Raw genomic sequence first — 24,797 nt, 5'->3', positions numbered from 1 at the left:
CTGTGTTGCGGTGTTGTGTTGCGGTGTTGTGTTGCGGCGTTGTGTTGCGGCGTTGTGTTGCGGCGTTGTGTTGCGGCGTTATGTTGCGGTGTTATGTTGCGGTGTTGTGTTGCGGTGTTGTGTTGCGGTGTTGTGTTGCGGTGTTGTGTTGCGGTGTTGTGTAGCGGTGTTGTGTAGCGGTGTTGTGTAGCGCTGTTATGTTGCGGTGTTATGTTGCGGTGTTATGTTGCGGTGTTATGTTGCGGTGTTGTGTTGCGGCGTTGTGTTGCGGCGTTGTGTTGCGGCGTTGTGTTGCGGCGTTGTGTTGCGGTGTTATGTTGCAGTGTGCAGCCTCACGTTGCGGGTCCATCCCAGGTGTTCCGTGTTGTAGCCCAGCAGGCTCAGCAGACACGTGACGAACTGGTTCCACTCGGCATGGGCCGAGGGCCCGCCGGGGGCATTGTACGTGTTGTACCACTTCACTAGAACCTAGAACACAAACAACACAATGTCCAACCACTTCACTAGAACCTAAAACAAACAACACAACGTTCTACCACTTCACTGGAACCTAGAACACAAACATCACAACGTTCTACCACTTCACAAGAACCTAGAACAAACAACACAACGTACTACCACTTCATTAGAACCTAGAACACAAACAACACAACGTTCTACCACTTCACTAGAACCTAGAACACAAACAACACAACATTCTACCACTCTGCTAGAACCTAGAACACAACAACACAACGTTCTACCACTTCACTAGAACCTAGAACAAACACAACGTCCTACCACTTCACTAGAACCTAGAACACACACACAACACAACGTTCTACCACTTCACTAGAACCTAGAACAAACACAACGTTCGACCACTTCACTAGAACACAATCAAAACAACGTTCTACCTCTTCACTGGAACCTAGAACACAAACAACACAACATTCTACCACTTCACTAGAACCTAGAACAAACAACGTTCTACCACTTCACTGGAATCTAGAACACAAACAACACAACGTTCTACCACTTCACTGGAACCTAGAACACAAACAACACAAAGTTCTACCACCTCAACACAAACAACGTTGTACCACTCACCACCATTTAGTTTTTTGTACCACTCACCACCATTTTGGTGCTATGTGGTTCTAAGAGGTGCTATGTGGTTGTAAGAGGTACTGGCTGGTGGTTCAATGCTTGTGTCTCCTCACCTTCATAGCTGTATCCTTGGGTAGGATGAATCGAATGGCCTGCAGGCACTTCCTCACTGTAATGGGACAAATGAACATAGATTCACTGTGGTTGTACTCAGCAGCTCCCAGTTTAACCAGTAGAAGACAGTAGTATGGGAAGACTGCAGCACTGGTTGGGCTGAAAAATCGGTGAAACCTTAATTAATTTTCTATGTTATTGATAGTGCCGACCAATCGGGGTGCAGCAGTCGTCTTGAGGAGATGGAAAGGTCAGGTGAGACCCTGATAAAGGCCATCTCATTAGTAGCACCACAACTCATCTGGTGATCAATTAACACACACACACACACACACACACACACACACACACACTACAGCGCACTGGTCTCTAGATGTATTGTAGCTCCAGGAAGGTGGAGTGAAAAACAACCAACAAACAAACTAGCTGTTTAACTGCTCTATGACTAGCTGGTAAAATGCTCTTTAACTAGCTGGTTAACTGCTCTTTGACTAACTGGTTAACTGCTCTTTGACCAACTGGTCAACTGTTCTTTAACTAGCTGGTCAACTGCTCTGTGACTAACTGGTTAACTGCTCTGTGACCAACTGGTTAACTGCTCTGTGACTAACTGGATAGCTGCTCTGTGGCTATCTGGTCAACTACTCTTTTATTAGCTGGTCAACTTGACCAACTTGACCTTGATCAAGCCCGGAAAGTGACCCTAACCATTTGGTGCTGAGTGACCGTAACTGTTTTGGTGGCGAGTGACCCTAACCATTTAGGTGGAGAGTGACCCTAACCATTTAGGTGGAGAGTGACCCTAACCATTTAGGTGGAGAGTGACCCTAACCATTTAGGTGGAGAGTGACCCTAACCATTTTGGTGCTGAGAGACCCTAACCATTTAGGTGGAGAGTGACCCTAACTATTTTGGGTCCATGGGTGAGAGACTTGGGGGTCGGTTATGAAGCAACGTCAGCTCCATCATGTTAACCATTAAGCCCCCCATCTCCTCCCCCTCCCCTGCCTGGTTCTTTAATCAGTCTGGACTACGTCACTGCAGCAGGAAAACCACTCCAACCTCATTACACAACTAAGTGTAGTGACTCAGCCCTGTGTGTCTGTGTGTGCATGCCACACACACACATACACACACACACACACACACACACACACACACACACACACACACACACACACACACACACACACACACAGAGGAAGAGAGACACACACACAAAGATGAAGAGAGACAGACTGAGAGACAGACAGACAGACCGAGAGACCATGGGACAGACAGGGAGAGAGACAGACAGAGAGGTTAGATTTGAGGGATGAGAGAAAGGAAAAAGGGAAAATGTACAGAAAGATAAAGATGTTACCCAATTAAATGTATTTTATTTAATGTCAGATATCATGAACGTAAAAAGATGGAGAGGAACAGAGATAATAGTGTTTCATAATCCTGTGGTGCTATATTCAGGGATATGTGTGTAAGACCTAGGTGGAGCTGTGTCGAGTCTGTAGGGTGGAGGGTCTGTAGGGTGGAGGGGTGGAGGTGTATAGGGTTAGGGTTAGCGTTACCTAGGGTTGAGGTGCAGATCTCAGGAATGGACACTCTGAACATGGTTCCGTTGTTGACCTCCTGTAGTCAGAGAGCAGACATTGAGATCATAATAAACAGAACTTATGATTCATGAGGAGGAGTTATTCTAGAGACGGGGTTAGGGTTGGGGCTGATCTAGAGACGGGGTAGGGGTCAGGTTTGGGGTTAGGGCCGTTCTAGAGACGGGGTTAGGGCTGTTCTAGAGACGGGGTTAGAGTTAGGGCCGTTCTAGAGACGGGGTTAGGGTTGGGGTTAGGGCCGTTCTAGAGACAGGGTTAGGGTTAGGGACGTTCTAGAGACGGGATTAGGGTTGGGGTTAGGGCCGTTCTAGAGACAGGATTAGGGTTGGGGTTAGGGCCATTCTAGAGACCGGGTTAGGGTTAGGGTTTTGGCCGTACTAGAGACGGGGCTAGAGTTAGGACCGTTCTAGAGACGGGGCGAGGGTTAGGGCCGTTCTAGAGACGGGGTTAGGGTCAGGGTTGGGGTTAGAGTTGGGGTTAGGGCCGTACCAGAGTGACCCTGTTGGAGACGGCGTCCCTCAAGGCCGTGACAGCAGGACTCTGGGGGAAGCTGTAGTCCTCCAGCCAGGAACCCTGGTTGTGAGTGGACCCTCTGGGCTCAGGGAGGGGAGAGGGCATCACCGCCTGGAGGGGTAGAGGGACCGTTAGAGAGGGCTGGACATATAAAGTTACCTGTCTAGGGACTGTCACAGAAGGCTGTACTAATAAAGTTACCTGTTTAGGGACTGTCACAGAGGGCTGTACTAATAAAGTTACCTGTTTAGGGACTGTCACAAAGGGCTGTACTAATAAAGTTACCTGTCTAGAGAGTGTCAGAGGGCGAGACTTATAAAGTAACCTGGTCTAGAGACCGTCATAGCGGGCTGGACTAATAAAGTTACCTGTCCAGAGACCGTCACACAGGGCTGGACTAATAAAGTTAACTGTCTAGGGACTGTAATAAAGGGCTACACTAATAAAGACACCCGGTCTAGAGCCTGTAATAAAGGGGTATACTAATAAAGTTTACCTGGTCTAGAGACTGTAATAAAGGTATATACTAATAAAGTCACCTGGTTTAGAGACTGAAATAAAGGGCTGTACTAATAAACTTACCTGGTCGAGGCGTGGCAGACGGTTTGCAGGTGCAGCAGGCGTGCTAGCGCTGGTCAGGGGAGTGTTCACCTGATGGGTGTGGCCAGACCGATGGGCGTGGCCAGACCGGATGAACGAGGGAGACAGGAGACCGGCAACAAACACCTTGCTTACCTGAAAACACAGCTTCTGTTGACTTCTATACATACTACATATATAGTATATATTAACCTGAAAAAACAGCTTCTGTTGACTTCTGCGTTGCTATTTGGTGCTATACGACTATATCTATAGACTCAGAACTAGAAAAATATAGATCTATATCAAAGCCTCAATAAACTCCTACATATACAGACATTGTATCTATATATAAACATATATAGTACAGTATTAGTATATATTCAATTCCAGTATTAGTAAACATTATATTGTCCAGTATTAGAATAGTCTATATATACAGAAACATCATTTTATATTACTTTCTATTAGCATGTATAGTATACATTACCCTTGTTGTTCCAGTGTACAGAACCAGGCTGCTGTTAGCCTCCAGGACCAGCATGGCATTGATGCTCTGTGGAGGACAGGGTAAGGGTTGGTTAGGGTTAGGGTAATTCTGGATGATAGGGTTAGGGTTAGGGTAACTCTGGATGATAGGGTTAGGGTTAGTTAGGGTAACTCTGGATGGTAGGGTTAGGGTAACTCTGGATGACAGGGCTAGGGTAAATTAGGGTTACTCTGGATGATAGGGTTAGGGTTAGTAAGGGTAACTCTGGATGATAGGGTTAAGAGTTAGTTAGGGTAACTCTATTTCATATGGTTAGGGTAACTCTGGAGTAGGTGTGTTAGTGTGGTGTGTTAGCGTGGTGTGCTACCTGTAGCGGTGCGGCGTCGGTAGCTGGGATGGTGGTCACGGAGGTGAAGATGAGGCGAGACAGGTCGTTACTCTGGATGAACTTCACACACCTGTTGGGAGATTTAAATAACCGATTCAACACTAGGACGACTGTAGATCATTTCCATTGTACTAGCTGTACTAGTTCCTTATTTTCATCTAAAATCAGTCATTTATGTTCCCCGTCAAAACATAAGAGGTAGGGTGAACCAACCTAGCCTTACATCATGTAGCTGTAGCTCTAGCTTAGGATAACATCATGTAGCCATAGCTCTAGCTCGGGCTAACATCATGTAGCTGTATCTTTACTTGGGCTAACATCATGTAGCTGTATCTTTACTCGGGCTAACATCATGTAGCTGTATCTTTACTCGGGCTAACATCATGTAGCTGTATCTTTACTTGGGCTAACATCATGGAGCTGTAGCTGTAGCTTGGGCTAAAATGGAGCTGTATCCATTTTCCCAGTCGAGGGAGAAAAGGAATATTTTCCTTCTCTTATCTAACGTGTGCAGCAGCAGCCATCAAGTTCATCTTCAGATTTAATTCCTTAATTGGACCATTGTGGGTTCAAGCTAATCATTCTTTTGTTTTAAGGAGAAATGTCACACCGCTGCCACAAGCCTTGTACTTTAGTGAGCTACATGTGCAGGTTGAGAGATGGGGAGAGCGAGAGGAGAGAGTGAGCGCAAGAGAGATGGAGAGAGAGTGAGGGATGGAGAGAGGGAGAGGGAGAGCGAGAGGGAGTGATGGGGAGAGAGAGTGAGGGATGGGGAGAGGGAGGGGAGAGAGAGAGGGAGGGATGGGGGAGGGAGAGAGAGGGATGGGGAGAGGGAGAGAGAGAGGGAGGGATGGGGAGAGCGAGAGGAGAGAGTGAGCGCAAGAGAGATGGAGAGAGAGTGAGGGATGGGGAGAGGGAGAGAGAGAGGGAGGGATGGGGAGAGGGAGAGAGAGAGAGAGAGGGAGAGAGAGAGAGAGAGGGAGAGGGATGGGAGAGGGAGAGAGAGAGAGAGGGATGGGGAGAGGGAGAGAGAGGGATGGGGAGAGGGAGAGAGAGGGATTGGGAGAGGGAGAGGAAGAGAGAGAGGGAGGGATGGGGAGAGAGAGAGAGAGAGGGAGGGATGGGGAGAGGGAGAGAGAGGGATTGGGAGAGGGAGAGGAAGAGAGAGAGGGAGGGATGGGGAGAGAGAGAGAGAGAGGGAGGGATGGGGAGAGGGAGAGAGAGAGAGAGAGAGGGAGAGGGATGGGAGAGGGAGAGAGAGAGAGGGATGGGGAGAGGGAGAGAGAGGGATGGGGAGAGGGAGAGAGAGGGATTGGGAGAGGGAGAGGAAGAGAGAGAGGGAGGGATGGGGAGAGAGAGAGAGAGAGGGAGGGATGGGGAGAGGGAGAGAGAGAGAGAGAGGGAGAGGGATGGGAGAGGGAGAGAGAGAGAGAGGGATGGGGAGAGGGAGAGAGAGGGATGGGGAGAGGGAGAGGGAGAGGGATAGGGTGAGGGAGGTATGGGTAGAGAGGGAGGGATTGGGAGAGAGGGATGGGGAGACTGAGAGAGGAAGGTAGAGAGGGAGAGAGCGAGGGATGGGGAGAGGGCGAGAGAGAGGGAGGAATGGCGAGAGCGAGACAGATAGACGTACCTGAGCTGAGACTCCACCAGGAAACACAGGAAGTTGTTCTGGCAGAAGTCAGAGGTCAGGAACACCTTGGAGGCCATCGGACTGGACGCATACACACACACCCACACACACACACACACATTACCTGGGCGGTCTAGAGCTGTTACCTGGAGGGGTCTGGAGGGGTTATCTGGGGGGAGTATAGAGGGGTTATGGGGGGGGATCTAGAGGGGTTTCCTGGGGGTGTAGAGGGGTTACCTGGGGGGGAGGCGGTCTAGAGCTGTTAATTGGGGGGGGGTCTAGAGGGGATACCTGGGTGGGGTCTAGAGGGGTTACCTGGGGGGTCTAGAGGGGTTACCTGGGGGGTCTAGAGGGGATACCTGGGGGGTCTAGAGGGGATACCTGGGGGTCTAGAGGGGATACCTGGGGGGTCTAGAGGGGTTACCTGGGGGGTCTAGAGGGGTTACCTGGGGGGTCTAGAGGGGTTACCTGGGGGGTCTAGAGGGGATACCTGGGGGGTCTAGAGGGGATACCTGGGGTGGGTCCAGAGGGGTTACCTTTGGGGGGGTCTAGAGGGGTTAGCTGGGGGGTGGGGTCCAGAGGGGTTACCTGGGGGGTGGGGTCCAGAGGGGTTACAGGTGTGTTACCTGTGTGGGCCGGGGCCCGGGGGCTCGGTCCAGAGCTGGTCCATGCACAGGTCTGGGAGGATGGGCTCCATTTCGGGCAGAAGCAGGGTGTCGTTGGAGGTGCTGTTGGGGGACGGGCCCCTGCTGGGCGAGGGGCCCCGGCTGGGCGAGGGGCCCCGGCTGGGGGACGGCCCCCGGCTGGGGGAGGGGCCCCTGGAGCCCTGGCCGTGGAAGGACTCGTTGAAACGAGACGTGCCGGAGAAGGAGGGAGCGGCCATGCCCGGAGTATGAGAGCGGCTGCAGGCCAGAGGGAGGACAGAGGGACACGTTGTAGACTGAACCGATGCCTCCAGAGAAACCTTCCCTCCTCTGCCGGTCACCCACCTGAGGGCGGCCATGCTGGAGATGCTGGGAGAGTGGACCCTGGAGTGGGCGCCGGGGGATGAGGTCATGATCCTGCTGTGGTGACCGCGTAAGGCCGTGTAGTGGAGAGGAGAGCTGATGCCAGCCACAAAGCTGGGGGAGGAGACAACGACCAATCACAGATGAGCAGGGAGTTGAACACTTCAGTAGGTAGCCTGCTGGCCACGCCACTCCGCTGAAGGACTCATTAACCTATTAGCAACTTATTAATACCTAGAGGTGGCAGTTAGTGCCTAGAGCTGGTAGTTAGTACCTAGAAGTGGTAGTTGGGTTAGTACCTAGAGGTGGTAGTTAGTACCTAGAGATGGTGCTTAGTATCTAGAGGAGGTAGTTAGTACCTAGAGGTAGTTAGTACCTAGAGGTGGTAGTTATTACCTAGAGGTGGTAGTTGGTTCCTAGAGGTGGTAGTTGGTTCCTAGAAATGGTAGTTGGGTTACTGCCTAGAGCTGGTAGTTAGTACCTAGAAGTGGTAGTTGGGTTAGTACCTAGAGGAGGTAGTTAGTACCTAGAGGAGGTAGTTAGTACCTAGAGGAGGTAGTTATTACCTAGAGGTGGTAGTTGGTTCCTAGAAATGGTAGTTGGGTTACTGCCTAGAGGTGGTAGTTGGTTCCTAGAAATGGTAGTTGGGTTACTGCCTAGAGCTGGTAGTTAATACCTAGAAGTGGTAGTTGGGTTAGTACCTAGAGGTGGTAGTTATTACCTAGAGGTGGTAGTTAGTACCTAGAGGTGGTGGTTGAGTTATTACCTAGAGGTGGTAGTTAGTACCTAGAGGTGGTAGTTATTACCTAGAGGTGGTAGTTGAGTTAGTACCTAGAGGTGGTAGTTGAGTTATTACCTAGAGGTGGTAGTAAGTACCTAGAGGTGGTAGTTAGTATCTAGAGGTGGTAGTTGAGTTAGTACCTAGAGGTGGTAGTTGAGTTATTACCTAGAGGTGGTAGTTGAGTTATTACCTAGAGGTGGTAGTTGAGTTATTACCTAGAGGTGGTAGTAAGTGCCTAGAGGGGGTAGTTAGTACCTAGAGTTGGTAGATGGTACCTAGAGCTGGTAGTTAGTTTCTAGGGGTGGTAGCAGTGGCGGTGGGTCAATAGAGGGTGCTAGTCGCCGCCCCTCCGTGAAATATTCACTTGAATATATCTGCCAATTATGAATCAACTATTATAAATACAAAATAAATCAACAAAACTACATAGCGTTTAACCTTGTTTAATTGTGTGATAGACCATACTTGCCAATGCCATCAACCATTTAAATGCGTCTGAACGCCAATGATTTGGGCAAGGCTAGTTATTGGTCAGTCGAAATAAAGCCCTCCTCCAAGTCAGGGGCGCCGGCCACGTTGAAGTCAATGTAAGCTTGCAAACTTTTTGCTGTCTATCAAGCAGAGAAAACTTTTCATTGGCGCAAGAAAATTCGCACTTAGGTCGCACCGATGTGCGCCCCAGGTCAATTGTATCGCATTTCTTTTTTGTTATCAACACATGATTGGACAATTCAGCGAATCAATCAAATAGGCTACCTCCCTCAGCAGCATTCACGCAACACAACTACAAGTAGAGTAGAGATAGATCGCTAACTAGCAGAGAGTTGTAAGGACTTTCCACTAGGGCTGGGCGATAAATCTAATTTCGATCCCGATTTCGATTTTAGCGTCAAACGATCAAAAAACTAATAGAATCGATTTTTTGTTTTTGATTGTTTTATAGAAAGTGCAGAACAGCTGGATACATATCTGTACATTATTTTAGATTTGAAATTTTCTTTTTGACCATTTAGTGCATTTTCTTAAGGCGAAATTTAAAAGTTCTCAATTACAAAGTGTTTTTGGGAGAGACATGCTGAATAAATACATCATGTTCTCAAACTCAAAAATAATCGTTTGAATAATCGGGATTTTAATATTGTCCAAAATAACTTTGAGTATGATTTTTTCCCTAATCGAGCAGCCCTACTTTCCACCCATTTCAGTGGAGGAATTGGACTCCCCAAGCAATATTATATTTAAAAGGAGCAAGTAAGTTACATATTAATTAAGTCTTTCGGCCTGGAGCATATAAACAAAATGAAGCAACGGTCCCATATTTCTACCTGCAAGTAGATATTGAGACTCACAAAAAATGGATGCTATAGGACAGAGATCATGATGTGTCAGAATAACAACAATGGGTAAAATAGCAATGGCTGGTGGAATAAAGGCCACATGGCCATAAAGTAGGTCTGTATATGCAGTGTAAGTTGTCCAGGCCCTGCAAGTCAGGATGTAGGCTATGAATCTGAATGAATAGTAGGTAATAGGTAGGGGGCATTCCCAAAATGCACCAGAATACAGGAAAGACCCCCGTCTATAACTGCACCCCTCCACCATTTCTGATCACCAGCCGCCACTGGGTGGTAGTTTGTATCTAGAGCTGGTGGTTAGTTTCTAGAGCTGGTAGTTGGTACCTAGAGGAGGTGGCAGGGCCACTAGGGGAGTCCAGAGGAGATGGGTTGGGGAGGTGGGAGCTGAAGAAACCTGGAGCCAAGAGGGACTGGTCTGACGGACAGCGCACCACAGCAGCGAGCTCCTGGGGAGGAAGGCCAAGAGGGGGAGGAAGAGTCAGCACCACCCTCCATCACAACCTACCTCCATCAGCACCAACCTCCATCAGCACCAACCACCATCGCAACCTACCTCCATCAGCACCAACCACCATCGCAACCTACCTCCATCAGCACCACCACCCCCCACCACCACCACCACCACCCTCCATCAGAACCACCCTCCATCAGCACCACCCACCACCACCACCCTCCATCAGCAACACCACCCACCACCACCACCCTCCATCAGCAACACCACCCTCCACCACCACCACCACCCTCCAACAGCACCACCCTCCATCAGCACCACCCTCCATCACAACCTACCTCCATCAGCACCAACCTCCATCAGCACCAACCACCATCGCAACCTACCTCCATCAGCACCACCACCCTCCACCACCACCACCCTCCATCAGCACCACCCTCCATCACCACCACCCTCCATCAGCACCACCCTCCATCAGCACCACCCTCCACCACCACCACCCTCCATCAGCACCACCCTCCATCAGCACCACCCTCCACCACCAACACCCTCCATCAGCACCACCCTCCACCACCACCCTCCACCACCACCCTCCACCAGCACCACCCTCCACCACCACCACCCTCCATCAGCACCACCCTCCACCACCACCCTCCACCACCACCCTCCACCACCACCACCCTCCATCACCACCACCCTCCATCAGCACCACCCTCCACCAGCACCACCACCACCACCACCCTCCATCAGCACCACAAACCCTAACCCTAACCTGAGGGATCGTGGGAGTGGGAGTGTTTGGGTATGTGAGTGTACCTGGTGTGTGACGGGCCGTAGCGCCCAGATAGAGTGTGTTCCCTGCGTCGTGTCGAAGCACAGCAGGATGGACGGCTTGGCGCTGCTGAACACCAGCCTCAGGCTGCTGTCACTCACATACTGGACACGATCCGACCCCCCTGGAACACGCACACACACACACACACTGAGGTAAGTGAACACACACACACACACAGTGAGGTAAATGAACACACACACACTGAGGTATTGGAACACAAACACACACAAACTGGACGCCCTCTGAAACAAACACATAGTGTGTGTGTGTGTGTGTGTGTGTGTGTGTGTGTGTGTGTGTGTGTGTGTGTGTGTGTGTGTGTGTGTGTGTGTGTCAGTGATTCCGCTAGAAAGAATTGGTGCCGGTCATCATGTGACCTGGAAGGTTTCATTTTAACGTTTTTTTTTTTATTTTACTTCTTTCGATATTTGGCATCTGTGAAGCAGCATCTGTGATGCTGACTTAAAGTCAAATGTATGGAGAGTGTCTCTGCTGCTTGCAATGCGCATAAGCCTCGTGACTCTTCCTTCCCCAAGGCGGTTTCGCTGAGCAGTCTTTATTAGAGCTTAGATCGGGCCCAGAAAATCAAGCCCAACCCGGCTCGAGCCCGTGCACGTTCTGGCCGAGCCCGGCCCGGCCCGACACATTAACTGTAATGATGAGGCCGATTTCAACCCGACATTTTTTTTAATACATGTGTAACTTTGTACACATTTGTTACTTAGGCCTACTCTGCTAAATATATATGTAAGGGATATTGTATACAACTCCGGTCATTATCGGGATGATGACCGGCGAAGGGGCTTATTTTCGATAATGACCGGCGACGTTCTATACATTATCCTGCTTATTACAGGGCAACTTGCCAAAACGAAAAAATAACTTCACATGGTGTGTCTTTTTACAATTTAATCGTTACCAGCATCAGTAGTAGTGAAATAGTCCGCCAAATACATTGACGTCGCTTAGCAACCGAAGACGTGTGTGTGTGTGTGTGTACCTGCTGGTCTCCACACTACAGGAGCTACTTCATCCAGAGGGTGGAGCATGCTGAACACCGTCGGTAGAGACTCTCTGAAACACAAACACACCTTTAGGTGGGGACACACAAAACTACAGACAGACAAACAGACAGACAGAGAGACAGCGAGACAGAGAGACAGATAGACAGATAGACAGAGACAGACAGAGACAGACAGAGACAGACAGACAGAGAGACAGATAGACAGATAGACAGAGACAGACAGACAGAGAGTGTACCCGGTAGAACTGGGCAGGGGATCTGAGTTTTTTCTTTCCAACAGGAGACCAAATGCTGTCGCCCACAGATGAGACACCTTGAGACACAAAACTAGATTACACACACAAACGCACGCACTAGAACCTACAAGATTACACACACACACACTACAACCTACAAGATTACACACTACAAGATAATACACCCACTATAAGTCAGTGAGGAGTCATTTGATGAGTCAATACATGTGGAGTAATGTGACGAGTCATTACCTGTGATGAGTCAGTACATGTGATGAGTCATTACATGTGGTGAGTCAGTACAGTACATGTGATGAGTAATAGAAGGCTAGCCCTTCAGAAATCAGTCCGGGCTGAATGTGTGAACGTGGGAATGGGACTCCTACCTGGAAGGGGAGAGGGGAGATGAAGTCCTTCCCAGTGACGCTGTGGACGTTCAAACAGCTGCTCTCCAGGATGCACACTGTCTGTTCCGAGCCTCCTGAACAGGCTACATCAGAACCACATGCTACATTAGAGCTACACGCTACATCAGAACCACACGCTACATCAGAACCCAAGCTACATCAGAACCACATGCTACATCAGAACCACATGCTACATCAGAACCATATGCTACATCAGAACCACACGCTACATCAGAACCACACTCTACATCACAACCACATGTTACATCAGAACCACATGCTACATCAGAGCTACACGCTACATCAGAACCACATGCTACATTAGAGCTACACGCTACATCAGAACCACATGCTACAACAGAGCTACACGCTACATCAGAACCATACTCTACATTAGAACCACATGCTACATCAGAGCTACACGCTACATCAGAACCACATGCTACATCAGAGCTACACGCTACATCAGAACCACACGTTACATCAGAACCACATGCTACATCAGAACCACATGCTACATCAGAGCTGCACGCTACATCAGAACCACATGCTACATCAGAGCTACACGCTACATCAGAGCTGTACGCTAAATCAGTTCCACATGCTACATCAGAGCATTTTAATCAGAGCCCCAAGTATTGAAATACTAGGGGCTACTCTGTCGATATAATCGAGTACGCAAAATATCGCGATACTGAACAGAATAGATTGTTCCCCCCCACCACTAATCAGAACCATGTACTACGTTGCAAGATCTTTTCAAGAGAACCGCTAGAGACATACCGTTGTTCTTACTTTGAGGAACAGCAAAGTCACACCACAGGGCCTGTGGAAGAACAGAGTTACACCAGACTAGAGACACAATATAGACGATAGGATGAGGTCACAGTGTGGACGAACAGAGTTACACCATACTAAAGACACAATACTGACTATATGCTGAGGTTAAACACAGTGTGGAATATGAATGAACAGTATTGCATACTTAAGGCCCAAATGGAAATTAGATTCAAGTAAATTTAAGGCACAAACTGAATAGATTCAAGTAACTGAAGCACAACAGCAAAAAGTACTGGTGGGCTTGGATATCAACAGAACTCCACTTGCAGCGCATGGGGCTGCCTCGCATTGAGCATGATGTGCATATAACAGAACATCAACAACAATATATTAGGTGTAAGGCTGAAATACAGCACGTCTAAAACAGTTCCAGTTAACATCACACATAAGCCCACCTACTGCCTCATTCTTGTTCAAATAAATGAGCATACCTACGTTGTCTGGGGATAGGCGGGTCCAGAGGCGATTTACAATCAAGCCCTGTGCGCTGCCTGCAAGTTTAAACTACGTGATGCGCAAAGGCACAAAAATGTATCTAATGTATTGCAATTGTGTTTTTTCTTTCTTTCTACTTTACATATTTTAAATGCCATCAGTATACACGTTTAATGAACAATATGTAATTAACATAGCTAATGAATAATATTTAATTAACTTAAGGCTAACAATTTAAAAAATCCGCTACAGCTAAAGTCGAATACCGACGTCATTTCGAATAATCGAATATTCGATTAACACTGTTAACCTGTGCCCATCTCTATTCTAAATAAGAAAAACATCTGTATATGTCTGTATGTTCATTGAACCACAATTGCCATGGTAAAATGTAATTTTAACATGTCTATAGTCTTGTTAAACGACAAATACAAAAAGTTTGTTTTAAAAGAAACAGCTATTTTTTTCAGTACAAAGGGCTCACATACATCATCATTCAATGATGGCACAAACTGGAAAAAAGTGACCCAACATTAAGTGCATCATAGTGCAGTTGTAGTAGTTGTAGTGGCGACTTAACTTGAAATCTTTTATGAGTGATATTGTTTCCAAGCAAACTAAACACATGGGTTTGCCTTACAATTCTATGAACAGATACTCTGCTTTTCATTGTTGCACTGCTCATGGCCGTGGCGCTCTGTCTTTATTCCGAACCCCTTGGGAAAGGCCCGCGGCCCCGAGATAGTTTGCATAGTAAGCGTCCTTTATTGGTGAATGCTTTAATTACAAGGACAAAAAAAATAACAGACCCACCTGTTGGACAGGTGTGTCTACGGTGAAGGCCTTGTAGACGCTGGACGCCTCTGCTCGGCTGCCATGGGTCCACACCACAGTGTTTCCTGCCGTATAGAGCTCCTCCTCAAACTCTGCTTCCTCATCGGGCCCGCCCACCACACAGCCGTGCCTCAGCTGCCAGCTCTCCTGTCATTCAAACCCGTTGATAAGAAGCCTTAGTTCACAGGTGTGTGCATTTGTAAATGTATGTGTTTACATGATTGTAGGTGATGGAACCATCTTTCTTCTCAGAAAGAGTCATAGGGTTACACCGATAGACAGGTAGAAATACAAAGAGATAGACAGAGAGAGATGAATAGGCCAACAGACAGACAGACCAACAGGCAGACAGACAAATAGGCAGACAGACAAATAGGCAGACAGGCAGGCAGATAGATAGATAGACCAACAGGCAGACAGGCCAGCAGACAGGCAGACCAACAGGCAGACCGACAGGCAGACCGACAGGCAGACCGACAGGAAGACCGACAGGCAGACCGACAGGCAGACCGACAGGAAGACAGGCTGACAGACCAGCAGGCAGGCAGACAGACCAACAGGCAGACCAAAAGACGTGAGACCAACAGGCAGACCCACAGGAAGACAGGCAGACAGACCAACAGGCAGACAGGCAGGCAGGCAGACCAACAGGCAGACCAGCAGGGGGTACCTGGAGCTTCTCGTGCAGGGAGACCTCCTGCAGAGAGCCCACCAGGCTGGCGGCGCCCTCCAGGGCCCAGAGCTCCGAGGCGGGCTGCAGCAGGCGGAGCTGCAGGTTGAAGGCGGTGGGATGGTTCCTGCAGTGGTCGCGGCCGAACGGGACAAAGCTCTGCAGGTCCCCCGCGGAGATCATCGTGGCTGGCTCTTCAAACACGACTTCCGACATGAGGTCCAGATTTCAGCATTATTTCTGAGGACAGAACACGAGTTTACTAAGACTGGAGCATTAGGTGAGAAACTGTTAACACTGTTATGCTAATAGAGCCACACTACACTGAGCCAGAGTTAGTATAGTACTAATACACTGATACAGAGTTATTCTAGTACTAATACACTGATCAAGAGTTATTCTAGAACTAATACACTAATCCAGATTTATTCTAGTACTGATTTACTGATCCAGTTCTTAGTACTAAAACACTGATCCAGAGTTATTCTAGTACTAATACACTGATCCAGAGTTCTTCTAGCATTAATACACTGATCCAGAGTTATTCTAGTGCTAATACACTAATCCGGAGTTCTTCTAGTACTAATACACTGATCCAGAGTTCTTCTAGCATTAATACACTGATCCAGAGTTCTTCTAGTGCTAATACACTAATCCAGAGTTATTCTAGTACTGATTTACTGATCCAGAGTTCTTCTAGTACTAATACACTGATCCAGAGTTATTCTAGTACTAATACACTGATCCAGAGTTCTTCTAGTACTAATACACTGATCCAGAGTTCTCCTAGTACAACAGGTTTATTAGCCAGGCAGCGCAGTACTGAACTCACTGCTAACAGGGTTAGCATGCTAGGTGAGGTTGTGGAAGAGCTGGATAGCATGGCAGCTAGCACCGAGCAGCTGTAAGCTCAAGAGGAGGAGGACATGAGGCTCCTCACCTGGTGACAAGGAGGCAGGAGGCTCCTCACCTGGTGAGAAGGAAGGTTCTGGCTCTTGTTTCGGAGTCCTCTGCTTTCGTTCCCGCTCGTACCACACAACCAGCCAATGAAGCTGCTCCCAGTGCTCCCAGTGAGGACAGGAGCTGGTGAGCTGCTGCTGCTGGACTAGAACACTGTTGTGTATATTACTAGTCTTAGTTAATTAGCGATGCTGAAATGTTACGTTACGTTATGTTATGTTATGTTATGTTTGTAAACTGGAGCTTTTCAAACAGTCGCGGACATATTGGATTTCCCGACAGCCTCGCGCACTGTGACACAGAGCGCGAGGCTGTCAGCCAATAGAAACACAGAGCTCGCTCTCTGGCAATAATAATAATAATAATAATAATAATAATAATAATAATAATAATAATACAGTTTTTCTCGCTCGCTATGATACATTTCTCGAATCATCCTCGACATTTGCAAATCAGTAAGTCCATTTCTCAAAACAATTCGTACAAATAGCAAAACACCATGGATTACCTGCAAAGGCCAGTCTCTTGCTCAAAATCTTTAGTTCATCTTTCAAAAGTTTATATCTGTGTCAATGAACATGTCAGTGCCATCAGAATGACAAGTCCTTATGTCATTGTGTACGGATAAGACAGTCAAATTGCTTAGTCATGTCACATCAGTCAATATAACAGTCTACTCTGGAGGGATGTTCTGATGTAAACTATGGCTAAAGTTTTGAAGACAATCATTGTAAATTCTAAGTTACACCTTAGTGTATGTGGGAGATTGATTGCAAGAGACTGGACAAGATTCACATTTAAGCTTTGACTGTTTGTACTGTAATTTGTTGACAGACCATTGCTCTACTTAGGGTAAATTGTACATGCATTGCTCTAGGAATTACAGTGCAGTCTTCCTACACCTCCTGACGTTCCTGTCTGTTGGGCCACAAATTCTCATTCTCACACAGCCTCACTCCTCTTCCTTTTCTTCTTCTCTTTGGCTGTGTACCACGTCCAATTCCTTGTCCTTCGATTGTCAGACATTGTAACATTGTGTTGTGCTCCAGAGATAAGAGAAAGTCAAGATTCACCTGCTAGCAAATTACCAATTCAGGATAGATTTAGAAAAAAAGTCTAATGGAAATGTATAGAAATATGCTTGACATATTATGACAACTTGTTCAACCATTTTGCATGTAAAGACTTATGCAAAGAATTAATGCCTAAATGATCAACATGAACTAAGCAATTGATAATGTAGGAAAGAGCAGAGAATTGTACATAATCATTTGCATGGATGTACCAAAAGCTTATTCAAAGCTTATTTGCAGCTTATTCAAAGAAATGAGAAACTGCTTTTTTGATGTGCACAAGTGACACAATGATGTGAAGACTGAACAGGTAGTTTTGAGAATTTCAATTCTGATCTGAGAAATGTGCCAAAGCGACTGAGAAAAAGTGTACTGTTTGTACTGCAATTTATTGAAAGACCATGTCATCGCGATACAGAAAGGAAAAGACAGCACTGCATAGCACAAGCATCAGAGAAAAACTGTAATAACAATAATAATGGTGACAATAATGATAATAATAATTCTAATGATAATGATAATAAAACATGTAATAATAATGATAATAATAATAATAATAATAATAATAATAATAATAATAATAATAATAATGACGAGAACACAAACAACAACAAGAGGTTCCTGCACTTTAGCCTCATAATGATTCATATTCTGAACGATAATAATAGGAACATTAATAGCAACTACAATAATAATTTATGTTGTTACTAATATGAATATTATTGTGATGAAGTCGAAGAAGGATTGGTGCTCTAATGAAGGTCAGGTTTCTTGGTGGTGTGGCCTTTGGTTCATTACCTCCTAATGAAGGTGATATTTAATACAGAATCTGGCTTTATTGAGTGTTTATTACCAACAACCAAGGAAAGACTTAAACTAGAAATAACACATGCACATTCATTTCTGTCTGTCTGTGTGTCACCTATCTTATACTTTATATTATGTGTGTGTGTGTGTGATAGATAGATAGATACATAGATAGATGGAGGGGTAGTTTGATTGACTGACTGATTGATAGAGTGATGTCATAACTTCCTGGACATAAAACAAGGTACATAATAGAATGTAAAACAACCTAATCTGATTGGTTGACAGGAGGTGCATTACGAGACAGAATGATGTAATTTAGGTTTGTATATGTGTGTTTGTCTGTGTGTTTTAATGTGTGTGTGTGTGTGTTAATGTGTTTGTGTGCATGTGCTTGTGTGCAAGTGCATTTGCGCATGCATGGGTGACTGTGCACACTTGTGTGGTGTATCCGTGTTTGTGTTTATGTACGGGTATCGGCTTCTGTGTGTGGACGCGTGTGTGTGTGTGTGTGTGTGTGTGTATGTGTGTGTGTGTGTGTGTGTGTGTGCATGTGTGTGCCTATTTGTGCCAGATGCATTTATGTCGTTAGTCAACAGCCAATGAGGAGCTGCTCTCATCTAATTACCATGTGGCCCCGGGGGGCCCGAACGCATCAGTACTGTGAGTGTGTGTACACACACACACACACAAGATGTGCACACACAACACACATCAACATGACACACACACATACCCTATATAGACACACAAAGTCCAAACACACACACATTCCATGTCTGCCAGCATCAATTGATCAGAGGGGTCTCTCTCAGGTCCTGTGATTGGATAAGGACCTCCAGAGTGTTTTGGGAGGAGGTGGAATATCTCCAGAGGGCCAGTCTGCTCCCTGTCACTGCGGGGAAACTTGATTTCTCGATGAAATATTTCACATTTCTTTCCAATCATTCGCACCAAGGTTTCATAGTTGAATAACATAGATATATAACATAACTTCATAGTTCGTAATCATATTTAGATTATATTGTGGAACTTCACTTAATCCTGATCAGTCTCTTGTATTGTATTTCTTTAACTGTCTTGAATTTATGTCTTTAAAATCAAAGTGACCAAATCTGATCATCACACAACTATTATTTATAGCTATTTTACTAAGGCTACCCTTAAAACTAGATAGCCTACAGCTATCTAGTAAAGGCTAGCCCTAAACCTATCCTACAACTGGCTAACCCTCACGGCTAGGTCTCCAACCTAGCTTGTGTGTGCTACTGTGAGTCTGCTAGCAAGCGTGGGTCTGGAGGAATGTGTCCTCCTGACATCAGCCTAATGGTTTCTCCCGGGGTCTGGTTCCTGTCTCTGCTGTCAATTACATTGTTTCCTTCCACCATGACCCCGCTAATCTACTTCCCCTGGAGATGATTCTATCAGCCTCAAGACCTCTGTCAACCTGCCACAGAGATACCTTACTATATATATACACACATATATATATACACACATATATATATATATATATATATATATATATATATATATATATATATATATATATATATATATATATATATATATATATATATATATATATATATATATATATATATATACATATATATATATATATATATATACTAGTATTAGTAATAGTAGGAGCATAACAGCAGGAGCATATGTATATATATATATATACATACATATATTTATACATATGCTCCTGCTGTAATGCTCCTACTATTACTAAACTAGTAAGACTATTCTGTCTTTATTAGCATTAGAAAGGCTGCAGCATTGCATTTGTTTCTTCTGGCTCTTGCTTTGGAGTCCTCTGTTTTCGTATAAGTTAGGCTGTAATAGTTGTATTTGTATTAGTATTAGTATTAGTATTAGTAGTTGTATTAGTAAGGCTGTAGTAGTTTTATTAGTATTGTAGTTGAGGGCTGCAACAGTTGTATTAGTAATTCTATTAGTTTGGCTGAAGCAGTTGTATTAGTATTTGTATTAGTAGGGCTGTAGTAGTTGTATTAGTATTTGTATTAGTTGGGCTGCAGTAGTGTTATTTGTATTAGTATGTTTTATTTGGGACTCATTAGTGATAGACCAATAGGGTGGCTTTCTTTAACCGTGATCCATAGTTAATGAGGAAGGCTAATTGAAGCCTCGTCATCACTAATTCCACCTGTTGACCACCACAAGCCTATGAGTTGGCCAATGACGGCATCGCCCCCTGGGACATGACGTCTCCCTGATGAAAGGGATCGCCGTCTTGGACACTAAAAGTATTCCGATAAAACCAGCGAACCGCTTCAGACACGGACACGGATTGCGCGCCTTTGGAGAGAAAACCCAGACACCGAGACCCCAAGACCCGAGACCCCGAGAGACTAAGACCCCAAGACCCAGAAGGACAGAGACCCGAGACCCCACGACACCGACGAGACCCAAAGACCCCGAGAGACCGAGACCCAAGACCCCGAGAGACCGAGACCCAAGACCCCGAGAGACCAGAGCTGAGGACCAGCAGCGGATACTAAAGGTTTCTGATCCAAGGCGCAGAATGATAGAGTGCTAGATAGAGTAATAGATCGCGATAGATAGAGATAGAGATAGAGTGATAAATAAAGAGATAGATAGATAGATAGATAGATAGATAGATAGATAGATAGATAGATAGATAGATAGATAGATAGATAGATAGATAGATAGAGTGATATAGCTATAGATAGAGAGATAGAACTTTATTAATCTCGCGCAGGGGAAAGCGCACTAATACTCGGTACCAAAGGAGATCTAGTCAATCAAATCCTCCTAAATGTATCGGTAGGGAATAGAGGTCCCAACACACACATTTTTATGCACAATCCAACAATCCTTAGTTTAAAGAAATGTATGTATATATTCTGAATTATAAAAGCCCGTTTACATCACAGTTATGTTAATGGATTTCGGAACAGTTGTAATACTGGATTATGGAACGGTTGTATTAATGGATTATGGAACAGTTGTATTTATGGATTATGAAACAGTTGTTTTAATGGATTATGTAACAGTTGCATTAATGGATTATGAACCTACTTTATTTTAGAGAAGACATGCTAAATTCTTTGGAGGAAAACCTCTGCCCTCTGTGCGTAATTACGCACGGGAGTCCCCAACTCCCTGACTGACGGCTCTAGCGCAGCTCATGCAGAGCTGTTCGTGCTGTGGTCATCAGTAGAAATTAGAAAGAATGAATGAATAAATTAAACGCGCGCTTCTCTCCGCAGGAACCGCGATGCTGCACACCACCGGTCCGTCGCTGCTGCTGCTGCTCGCGCTGTGTGCGGGGGTGTGGTCCCAGGGGGCGTGGTCCCGCACCGTGGTTCTGCCCCCCTCCTCCATAAGGTACCTTTTAACTAACCCTATGTTTTAACTACTTTTTAACTAACCCTATGTTTTAACCCTATCCTGCAGTAGGGTTGCTTTGACTAAGCCTTATGATTTAACTAACCGTTTGAACTAACTGTCTGAACCCTTCACCTGAGATGTATGCTTTTGTCTAAAGTACATATCAGCTGATACATGCAGTCAATATCTTTATCTATGCAATGTTTAAGTCAATCTTTTTTCCAAAAAACGATCCACCTCAATCTAGACGAGACGAAAAGCTTCCGTCTGGCCCGACATGCGGAGAATCAGGAGGATGATTAATATGATTCATGACCTTGTATCACCTCAGGCAGAGCCGGCATGCAGACGGCCTGTTCACCAGCGGCTACAGCAAGCTGCTGGGCCAGATGTCAGCTCGCAGGTACCTGGAGTCCCTGATGGGCAAGCGGCTCAGGTGAGCACCTCACGTTATATAGGACATGTTATACATCATGTTCTATAGGACATGTTATACCTCATGTTATATAGGACATGTATACATCACCTTATGGGCCCTATTTTAACAGTCTGAAACGCAAGTGAGAAGCGCCAACGCAAGTAACTTTGTGGGTGGTTCTATGGCAAATTTGCTATTTTACCGGTGCAAAAATGACTCTTGCGCCCGGCGCAAATCTAAGGGTTGGTCTGAAGCCTATTTACCCGTAGGTGTGATTTGGGCGTAACGTGCAATAAACCAATGAGAGTGCCAGCTCCCATCCCCTTTAAGAGCCATGAGCGCATTTGAATCCGACGAGTTGATATTTTGACAGCGCGTCTGCAGTCTCCGATGAGACAGATGTACATGAATTTCAAACTTCAAATGGCTCAGTTTATGGCCAAATAATATTGCCTAATTCCCACATGGAATAAGGTTTTTTTCACAACTTCAGAAATACTGAGTCCTCAAATAAATTTCGGCAAAGAAAGCTTAACACACATATGATATGCGGTAACTGTGGTTCTATTTAATGATATACACAATAAATTATAAACATAGTTTCTTATCAGTATTGTATGAATTATCATTATCGACTTGTGTTCCTAATATGCATGTGTCCCCCCGTTAATATACATTGCCATGGACTGTATTATGCGTTACGTGTTTAGTTTGCGTGTGTTTAAACAGATGGACGCACACACGCGCGCCCGCATTCATTCATTCTTTTACACATACACACACGCGCGCCCACATTCATTCATTCATTCTTTATAACACTCACTCGCGGTAAAACAATGTTTTCTCACGATCAAGTACCCATCAATCCTAAAAGTTATGGGCATGTACACGATGTCTGTGTCAAGAAAATATGTGTTTAGTGTACGGTGTTTGCAGATGCATTGATTTAAAAGTACAACTTATTATTACTGTATCAGCTGTTCTTTCCCAAATAATTTACCAAGAATGTGTGGCTAGGTAGATGAGAGAAGACAAATGTATGTGCGAGGTGCACAAGCAACATTATGCATGCGCCCTTAAAATAGCATCTGAACAACGCGCCACTGACTTTAAACCAGGTATTTCCTGGTTTGTGGAGCAAGTGATTTCTGAAACTGCAAAATAGCACCAGGGAATGTTTGCGCCAGAACACACCTCCTCCTTTCACCGAACCGCCCCTTGGGGCACAAGATCATTCCCTAATTTATCGACACGTGGAGCAGGAGGGAAAATAACTCTCTGCGCCAGTTGCAAACTAGCAACGACACATGTGCCAGTGAGAAAGTCAATTGCGCCGGATGCAAGATAGGGCCCTATATATGAAATGCTTTACATCATGTTATATAGGACTTGCTATACATCATGTTATATAGGACATGTAATACATCATGTTATATAGACATGTTATACATCATGTCATATAGGACATGTTATATAGTTCTATAGATAGAGTGAGAGATAGATAAATAGATAAATAGATAGATAGATAATACTATAGATAAATTATACTATAGATAGATAGATAATATTATAGATAGCTAGTGTGATAATATAGATTTTCTGATAGATATATAGCTAGATAGATCTGACGTGTGATTCCTTTCAGTGATGAGGGTTTTGCGGGCGAGGCGGCCAAGCGCCACACAGACGCAATCTTTACTGACAACTACAGCCGCTTCAGGAAGCAGATGGCTGTGAAGAAGTACCTTACTGCCGTCCTCACAGGGAAGAGGAGGTACTGCAGCCTGTCTGTCTGTCCGTCTCCCTATCTGTCTTTCTGTCTGTCTGTAAACTTATATGTGTATATTTGTTGTTTCTTAGTCTGGAAGACGCAACGGCCTTCCAAGAAAACTTTGAGGACATGGATCACCTGATCAACCGCTATCAGCTGGTAACACACACACACACACACACACACACACACACACACACACACACACACAGACCTCTCAGCTGGTCTCACACACACACACACACACACATACCGATTAACTGGTAACACACACACACACACACACCTATCAGCTGGTAACACACACACACACACCTATCAGCTGGTAACATACACACACAAACACACACACACACACACACACACCTATCAGCTGGTAACACACACACAGACACTGATTAGCTGGTAACACACACACATACATATACACACCTATCATATGGTAATCCACACCACTCACACACACGCACACACACACACACACACACACACACACACACCTATCAGGTGGTAACACACACACACACACACACACACACCTTTCAGCTGGTAACACACACACACACACACACCTTTCAGCTGGTAACACACACACACACACACACACACACACACCTATCAGCTTGTAACACATACACACACACACACACCTATCATCTGGTAACCCACACATACAAACCCACACACACACACACACACACGTGTAACACCAGGGCATCATGTTGTCATAACCTTGTCTCTCTCCTCCTACAGCCCCTCTGAGGTCTCCATCCCAGAAGAACACGTCTCCCTCTCTATCTATATAGATCTATATCCCCCTCTCTATCTATATAGATCTATGTCTCTCTCTCTGTCCATATAGATATATATCTCTCTCTCTCTGCCTGTATATGTATTGTATATGTAATGTTTGTGTTTTCAGTCAACAAACATGTTTACATTGTATATAAATTGGACCATAGGAAGGTTTGAGTACTCATTACACAAAAATTATATTTGATTGTAATATTCGAATATAAATGGTACATCTGATCTATGAATACTCATGAGGGCACCTTACATCAGACTTCCAACTCTCTGGACGTCACCCTAATATACA

At 45.5% G+C, this 24,797-nt stretch overlaps 2 protein-coding genes across 5 annotated transcripts in view; one reads left to right on the top strand and one right to left on the bottom strand.

Annotated features, from left to right (window-relative positions):
• Nucleotides 1–16,499, bottom strand: part of anapc1 (anaphase promoting complex subunit 1) — a 35,718-nt gene extending 19,219 nt beyond the window's left edge. For 3 of the 4 annotated variants that reach the window (XM_079729819.1, XM_079729821.1, XM_079729822.1), the window contains exons 1-19: nt 16,256–16,499; nt 15,286–15,525; nt 14,595–14,762; nt 13,290–13,332; nt 12,486–12,589; nt 12,100–12,176; nt 11,840–11,913; nt 10,821–10,960; nt 9,878–9,999; nt 7,400–7,531; nt 7,037–7,312; nt 6,411–6,491; nt 4,760–4,850; nt 4,393–4,458; nt 3,906–4,058; nt 3,300–3,434; nt 2,769–2,829; nt 1,203–1,258; nt 337–468 (exon numbers count right to left, since the gene is read on the bottom strand). In XM_079729819.1, the coding sequence (XP_079585945.1) occupies nt 337–468; nt 1,203–1,258; nt 2,769–2,829; nt 3,300–3,434; nt 3,906–4,058; nt 4,393–4,458; nt 4,760–4,850; nt 6,411–6,491; nt 7,037–7,312; nt 7,400–7,531; nt 9,878–9,999; nt 10,821–10,960; nt 11,840–11,913; nt 12,100–12,176; nt 12,486–12,589; nt 13,290–13,332; nt 14,595–14,762; nt 15,286–15,501 (2,127 nt within the window). In that variant the 5' untranslated portion in view covers nt 15,502–15,525; nt 16,256–16,499. Of the gene's footprint in view, nt 1–336; nt 469–1,202; nt 1,259–2,768; nt 2,830–3,299; nt 3,435–3,905; nt 4,059–4,392; nt 4,459–4,759; nt 4,851–6,410; nt 6,492–7,036; nt 7,313–7,399; nt 7,532–9,877; nt 10,000–10,820; nt 10,961–11,839; nt 11,914–12,099; nt 12,177–12,485; nt 12,590–13,289; nt 13,333–14,594; nt 14,763–15,285; nt 15,526–16,225 lie in introns of all 4 variants that reach the window. The other variant, XM_079729820.1, reaches the window with a different exon arrangement.
• A 4,897-nt stretch (nt 16,500–21,396) lies between these two features.
• On the top strand, nt 21,397–24,579 carry vip (vasoactive intestinal peptide; the record flags this gene model as incomplete). The annotated part of the gene is made up of 5 exons (XM_079729059.1): nt 21,397–21,506; nt 21,841–21,945; nt 23,573–23,701; nt 23,788–23,857; nt 24,452–24,579. The coding sequence occupies 5 exons, from the start codon at nt 21,397–21,399 to the stop codon at nt 24,458–24,460; spliced, it is 423 nt and encodes a 140-aa protein (XP_079585185.1). The 3' UTR covers nt 24,461–24,579.
• Nucleotides 24,580–24,797: the final 218 nt, after the last annotated feature.

The sequence above is a fragment of the Pollachius pollachius genome (genome assembly GCF_949987615.1).
Source record: "Pollachius pollachius genome assembly, chromosome: 2".
In the NCBI taxonomy this organism is placed as follows: domain Eukaryota; kingdom Metazoa; phylum Chordata; class Actinopteri; order Gadiformes; family Gadidae; genus Pollachius; species Pollachius pollachius.
The sequence above is the reverse complement of the archived record's forward strand: the minus strand, read 5'-3'. Positions and strand labels throughout refer to the sequence as shown.